Source organism: Mustela putorius, unplaced genomic scaffold (assembly GCF_011764305.1).
Source record: "Mustela putorius furo isolate JIRA1106 unplaced genomic scaffold, ASM1176430v1.1 tig00003845_pilon_pilon_pilon, whole genome shotgun sequence".
NCBI lineage: Eukaryota > Metazoa > Chordata > Mammalia > Carnivora > Mustelidae > Mustela > Mustela putorius.
Window position 1 is genome coordinate 4,410,781 of NW_025421998.1, and position 7,462 is coordinate 4,418,242.

The 7,462-nt window shown below is 40.8% G+C and overlaps 1 protein-coding gene across 1 annotated transcript; it reads left to right on the forward strand.

Annotated features, from left to right (window-relative positions):
- Positions 1-2: 2 nt before the first annotated feature.
- On the forward strand, positions 3-4,762 carry MRPL32 (mitochondrial ribosomal protein L32). The gene is made up of 3 exons (XM_004739363.3): positions 3-174; positions 1,570-1,751; positions 4,220-4,762. Exons 1-3 carry the CDS (start codon positions 45-47, stop codon positions 4,472-4,474), a joined length of 567 nt encoding a protein of 188 aa, XP_004739420.1. The 5' UTR covers positions 3-44; the 3' UTR covers positions 4,475-4,762.
- The last annotated feature ends 2,700 nt before the right edge of the window (positions 4,763-7,462 follow it).

Here is a 7,462-nt window from a genome sequence, read left to right on the forward strand (position 1 = left end):
GAACGCAGCAGCCAGGTGGGCGTGGTCTTCGGGCGGCGAGGAAGATGGCGTCGACCATGCTGGTCCTCGTCTTTCCGCGGTGGCCGGCCGCCCGGGGACTCCTCCGGAGCTGTTGGGACCTACTACAGCGGAAACTTCAGCAGACCGGGCCAGGTTTACCCAGTCCTCCGTGGGGTACGTAAGGAAGGCCGCCGTGGAGGAGAGATCGGATGAGGGGACCCCAGGCAGCTTTGTGGGCACAGCTTGTATTTCGCTCTCCTCCTGCGTTTTGATCCGTCGCGGCCAGTAGGAGACGTTGTCCGGGATAATTCCTTACTTGGAAAGTAGAAGTTGGTTTTGCCTCCTCCAACCCCGAAAAACAGAAAAAATCGTCTGATTGTCCCATTCATACACAGAATGTAATCGAAGTTTGTTCGCTTAGATCGGGGTCGCCGCTATCTAGATCCTGTTTCCATCTCAGTACTCCAACCCCCTAAAGCAGTTTGTCCTCCTTTGTGGTGTCTGAGCTCTGCCGCTGAATCCTCCTGGTCTCTGTGTTTTCCTCGGCAACGAATTTTAGTTAGAAGTATCTTGGAGGTTAAAATTCTCATTACTTTCTCATTTACATTCTACGCTTATTTCTAAGGTGTCCCGAACATATTGTCTAGGGAGTCTGAACGGAGAGCCCACCCTAAGCCAAAGCCTACCGGTGCTTCCTGGGAAATCTCCACACCATCCCGTTAGGTATCACCCCTTTTTAGCGGAAGAAGCAGGCTCCTGAAAGTCCCAAGGTCACACGGGCGGGCCGAGCCTGTGCTGCTAACCACTGAGCTCTGGCTCGCAATTCTTTCAGATCTGTTAGAATGGAATACCAGTTGCTAAATGCTAGCTTTGTATATTTTTAAGAGTTCCTGAAACCAAAAGACATCTTCCAGGTCTGAGGAATAGCAGGGAAAGGATAAAGGAATCTCTTTGATTTTATAAGCAATGTAGAAAAACAACTGAAACGTTGATAGTAGTATAAGTAAATATCATGCAGAATGGTGAGCTAGTTCTTTTCTTTAGAGAACAAACAGTAATCACATACTATGAAGAACTAAGTGACTTAAAGGGCCTACCAAATTATATGGCAAAGGAAGTAACTCAGTTGGAATATAATAAAAAGGGGCCATGATGCAGTTATTTGAATGCAAGTTAGAAATCTATTTGGGGAACCTCAGGCTTAGATTTACTTGTAAAATAGGAACTGCTTACCAAGTAGAATGTGGACATTTTGAGTGATTCATTCATGTTTACTACTAAACACCTGAGTTCACATATTTCAGAAAGTGAAAAATTCTTGGTAAAATTTTACTGATTCATTTCAGCAGATGCCTCTAAGAAAAAATTATATTCACGTTGTTTAAAATTGCATTGTTTGAATTTCAGTGTATTTCAATAGCTAAGGCTTCTGTTTAATGTCTGTTGATTTGTAGTGTTCTAAATTTTATGTATGTCTCTTGCCATATCACTGTTGTTAAGAGAATGATATGTAGAGAGTCATTTAGAAACTAGAAATCTATTCTTTGTTTCCACGTTTTGTTTTTGTAGGGCCAGCATTAGCAATCCAAGGTCCAGCTGTATTTACAGAACCAGCAAATGACACCAATGGAAGTAAGGAGATTCCCAGCCTTTCAGATAGTATCTTTTGGATGGCAGCTCCGAAGAATAGACGCAGCATTGAAGTTAACCGCTGTAGGAGAAGAAACCCTCAGAAGCTTATTAAAGTTAAGGTAATGTGTTGATTTTTGTGGGTGTGCTTTCTCTCCCATTCACCACTGCATCTCCTCTTAGTACTTATATGGCCTATGAGTAAATCATTCTTAGAGCTTATACATGTACTTTCCTCTGGCCTAAATAAAATACAGCTTTCTCATTGTGTATGTCTATATGTCTACTGTCCTGTAGCCTAAATGTTAGGACCACAGTCAAGGAGAGAGTTTGGAGTCTGGATTAAGGACTGGGTTATGAAAAACCTATGTGACTTTTGTTAGGAGCTGGTGATTTGGAGTCATATGTTGGTAAACATCTTAATCATAGCAGAGTCTAAAATTAAATTCAGAAGCAGTAGGTATATTGGATCTCAAGTTTTACTAAGCCTTACATGTTTATTCTGTCCTTCACTGTGACAAATAAAATACTGTGAAAGATAATCCTTAGGTTGGTCATAAAAATGGATTTTATCTATCCATAAAATGGATTTTATCTATTTAGTGCCCTTGAAGTGTCTAAGTGCTTTATGTGAATTATCTTACCAAATCCTCACAATAGCCCTACAAAGTATATATAGCTTTGCTTATTTTTAGGATTGAAGAAACTGAGGCAAAAAGAATTTGCTTTTAGTCACAAACAACTATTAAGTAGTAGTGCCAGGATGTAAGCCTAGGCAGTCTGAATCTTTTTTTCTTTTCTTTTTTTTTTTTTAAGATTTTATTTATTTGACAGAGAGAGGAAGAGATCACAAGTAGGCAGAGAGAGGGGGGAAGCAGGCTCCTTGCTGAGCACAGAGTCTGATGCGGGGCTCAAACCCGGGACTCTGAGATCATGACCTGAGCCGAAGGCAGAGTCTTACCCACTGAGCCACTCAGGTGCCCCAAATTCTGATTTTTTTTAACTCACATTCTTCTCTTGAATCTTTCTGGTGTGTTCCTGTCCTCAGACAATTCCAGGTGGCCATACCCATTCCCCCTTCTCCCTGCCCCTGTGGATATACTCTTCATTGATCTAGTAAACAAGAATTACATTGTAACCTTTGATTTGTTAACTCATGCTTTTAACAGTCATGATCTGAGTTACTGTTTGCTCCATGACCTTCCACAGCAGGAGCACAGGGCAGATGAAACTCAAGAACAGAGTTGACTTTCATAAACTTCCAACATTCACTATTAAACCATGCCCTTAGAACTTAAGCCAAAAAGTATTACTGAGTCACGTTTGGAACTGGACTTAAAGTCTGGGGCTGAAAAGTATGTCATTAAAGCAATAATACATACAGTTTGATTGAGAGAATTTATAATTTTGGAATGAGATTAAGCTGTTCCATGAATTCCCTCACTGCATTTATTCTGAGGGAAAAGACTAGCCCCCTGTGGACTCGTTTTTTTTCACTGAATTGCTTCTGGCTACACGTAGTTAGTATATTATGCCGGTACTTTGATCAGGAAGAGAGCTCCGACTGGGTATTGCTCCCATACCTCCAATTAGACATGCAATCCAGCGTCCAGTGTAGCAAGGAAAATGAGAAGTTGGTGAGGCAGGTCATTTGCAAGATTCTTTACTCCTTTCAGAAGGTGAAACTCTTCTTTGTCATTGCCTCACAAACCTTTCTATGTTAATTTTATGAAGTGCTTGGAATTGCTTTGATGCTCCTATTTACAATTTTTCTTTTCTACTGCAAATCTACCTTTAGAGCACATTGAAAACATTTCTTCAAGAGGTTATAATTGTCTTATTGAAGTGAGTGTAAAAGCTCATTATCAAATTGTAGCATAAGAAGGGAGTTTTACATTAAGGAATAATCAGTGTTATTCATAAAAGGAAAAATTACATTATATACCAACTGTTACACCATGTACTGTAGTACACCAGAGGCTTCATACAGAAATTTAAGTTACACTGATACATTAGGGGAAGCCAACTGTAATGTTTGTCATCTTGTTTTCCCCAGGGGGGCAAAAAATGAGTTCCCTTTCCTATGGTCTCTTATTACAATGGTGCCTGTCAGGGTCCCCCATTGTGTTGAAGGACTCCTTATTAGATGTTCAGTATTTGAAGGTGGGGGGAATAGAGTATCATTTTACATAATATGGCTGCTGTGTTTAAGTGAAAATGTACCAGTTTCATAGTTGGTAGACCTGAGTTCTAGTCCCACTTTCTCTATTAATTTAAACTTGTTTATCCTCAATTCCCCTATTAAAGTGGCATTGAGGGGCACCTGGGTGGCTCAGTTGCATGTCCAGTTCTTCTCATCTCAGGTCTTGGTCTCGGGGCCATGAGTTCAAGCCGCATGTTGGGCTCTGCAATGTGCATGGAGCCTACTTAAAAAAAAAAAAAATTAAAGTGAGGTTGAACTGGTCTATGACCTTATGCGACATGAACAGTCCAATAGAGTTCAAGTGTAAGCATCATTCCTGTCTGATTGCATATGCAGTATTAGGCCTCTTCTCAAAATATGTTTCTGTTGTTGTTGTTTTTTTTTAAGAACAATATTGATGTTTGTCCTGAATGTGGTCACCTGAAACTGAAACACGTCCTTTGTGGCTATTGCTATGAGAAGGTGTGCAAGGAGACTGCAGAAATCAGAAGACAGATGGGGAAACAAGAAGGGGGCCCTTTTAAGGCTCCTTCTGTGGAGACTGTGGTGCTGTACGCAGGAGAGGTACCCTCTGAACAAGATCTTGGTAAGAGAATCATTGAACGAGACAGGAAGCGACCGTCCTGGTTCACCCAGAATTAAGACCAAAGGTGTTGGAAGAGGATAACTTCATATAAAACATTTGTCCTGAAAGAGAGGAAAATTCTTTGTTTTCACTTGTTTTTAAATTACCAGTCTAGTTTAAAACGTTCTCTCAAAGCAGTTAGTTTTGTGTGGGCAATTTGAAGAAAATACCAGGAGTAAACTCTGAAAATATTTGTTTATACAGAGGCACAATGGACTAACATGTCTGTTTCTGTTATACTGTAAGGTTTTAACTAAACGTAAAATTTCCAGTACAGGAAAATAAAAACAAATGATTCGAAATTCCTTGCAAGAATTATGTGTTTTGTTTCTGATTTTGTTTGTTTGCCAGCGGTTTTTCTTACACAAAAACACACAGATACTTTCATTTAAGTAACACCTGGAAATAGGTTACTTGAATTTTGGGTATTGTTTTTCTAAGATGGCAGTAAGAGGAGGTTTGTTCTGTTCAGTTTTATTTTGTTTTAGCAAATTAAAATTGCCTTTGGTGAAATCCATTTTATATGGGATGTGTGATGTTAATTTACTTAGAAATAGCTCTTCACATTTTACACTAAATCAAAATGACTTTGAGAATTCCTTAGATGGCTCATGGGATTTGTATTTTATAGTTTGGGGAGAGATTTTTAGAAGGAGATGTGAGTAAATTCACTGGTATACAGAACATGTACATACCTTTTACTTTATTTTTCATTCTGTCATCTTATCTCTTTATAGCAATGGCCTTTTTAACTTAATATAATTCATTTCAAATTTCCCTTTCCCTGCCCCCTTCATGTATCTGTCCTGAACCGAAGTTTGCTATTTTATGTGTTTCCTGCCACATTTAAAAAAAAATTAAAAAGTGAGATAAGTTATTAAAACACACTGTGAGGGGTACCTAGGTGGCGCAGTCGGTCAAGCATCTGAGTCTTGGTTTAGGCGCAGGTCAGGATCTCAGGGTCCTGAGATGGAGCCCCACATCAGGCTCCCTGCTCAGTGGGGCATCTACTTAAGATTCTCTCCCTGTGCCCCTCCCCCCCACTTGTGCATGTCCACTGTTTCTCTAAAACAAATAAATCTTTAAAAAAAAAAAACCACACATACTCTGAGATGAGTAAGGGAATTACAGTTAAATGGAAAATCAGTAGTAGGTAAAATAATATAAAACCTAGAGATAGATTTAAGTAAAATGCATGCCACATTAGCCTGAATACTTTTTGGAAACAGGCAGTGACTTCAACTCAAGTGTTCTTTCCTTTGAAAGAACCTTTAGAATAAATCTTCGCAAGGTAAGACCCATGTTCCGGAAATACACGACTATCCTGGTACTAAAACCTGAGGGCCATTTCTCCCGTGGGACTTCATAGTGATGATTCTGTGATGGAGTAACCCATGTTAGTATTCCTAGAAGTAAAATGAATCAGTTCCATCGGTATAGTATAGACCGGTACTGTACTGAAGAACAATGTCATAAAAAATCCTTAAAACTTCCAAAGTGTTGGAGTCCTGATAGATAATTCTTCAAGGTTTGGCTCTATCTAAGCCTGAAATTGAGATTCTAGAGGAACCGATTATCTGGGTATTCACACTAAGGTGGATTACCTGTAGGTGATGATTTCTTAAACTCTGAATAAGCTTTAGAAGTGCTATGCATCAGACTTTTTATACTTCAGGTAGGAACTGTGAATCATGAAATCTGAGGCCAAGTCCGCACACCCCGGGTCTTGCACTGCCTACTGAGCGTAGGTGTATCGTGCGTCCCAGCTGACACCGTGTCCTTTGACTCAGCAGTGCGCTCTTCATGCAGGGAGAACCGGGGAGCATATGTGGCCAGGGTCACTTCTCGCCTGGACTGCTAAATGTCATATAAAATAGATCGCCAAAGTAGGTGGCAAAACCAAATACCTAGTTTCTGTTAGGAAACAGCATCCTAAAAGAGTGTTACTTTTTTTTTTTTTGAAAAGGTTGTCCCCTCAAAGTCCTCTTTGAAATACATTTTATTAGTTCATACCACCAGTTTTTTATTGTCGGGGGGAAAAAAGCATTATGAGTTGGAATTAAATCACTCGTGTAACTGATTAGTTAATTTTTCTGAATATTGGAAATGATCCCCCTCCCTGCTTGTCCCCTGCCCTCAAGACATGAAGACATTTTACCAAGTACTTTCAGAGAGTAAGTCTCCAGGAGGGTTCACAGTATATTGTGGTTGGGAGAGGCTGGTGATGAGGCGTGTGTCCCCTCTGAGCATACTAGCACTCCCCTCCAGCTTCCTGCCTCCTCTTTAACTGCGTCCTAGCAGATCATCAGATTCTGAAAATCTGGTGTCTGACTTCATTCCGTCTCCCTGCCAGTGTCCTCATTCTAACCCTGTCATGTCTCTCCTGTGTTGTTGTTACTCTGCACTTTCCAATTACTAGTTTCTAGTCTTCTCATATTTCTAATTAATTTTCTTTAATAGCTTTTAAATTACAAAAGGGACACGTGATTGTAGTTAATGAAACAATGCAAAGTATATAAGCAAAAATTAGGAATCCGTTCTCTGCCACTACACCTGATATCACACTACGGGGTATACATGGCCTCTAGATGGGACGGCCCCAAGGTAGTGTAAAGCACATTGTGATTGTATCACTCCCCTGGTCAAAACCAGAGTCTTCATTAAACCCTCACACTTTGCCTTCATAGTGTGTCCAAGTCTTTGTGCCTGCTCCCTCCCCGTCCCTTGCTCAGATTGTTGGAATCAACCACCCAGAGCTGTTTGTTGACACCCCACCTCGGCAGGCTTCACTCCTCTCTCAGGCTTCACTGGCTTCACTGTCTCTCTTCCACCTCAGTGTCCTTCAGACTCGCTTACTGTTCCTCCTCTTCTCCCTAGCCTTCAGAGTGCCCAAGGCTCCATCCTTGGGGAACGCATCCTGTCATGGCCTTAAATAACACGGTATGTTGACTCCTTCCAATCTGGTGTTTCCAGCAGGGGCCTCTCCCCCGATCTCCAGACTCATG

Coding starts and splice junctions, on each gene's coding strand:
- MRPL32 (XM_004739363.3), top strand. CDS start 45: ATGGCGTCGACCATGCTGGTCCTCGTCTTTCCGCGGTGGCCGGCCGCC. Junction 175..1,569: donor TTTACCCAGTCCTCCGTGGG/GTACGTAAGGAA, acceptor TTGTTTTTGTAG/GGCCAGCATTAGCAATCCAA. Junction 1,752..4,219: donor AGAAGCTTATTAAAGTTAAG/GTAATGTGTTGA, acceptor TTTTTTTTTAAG/AACAATATTGATGTTTGTCC.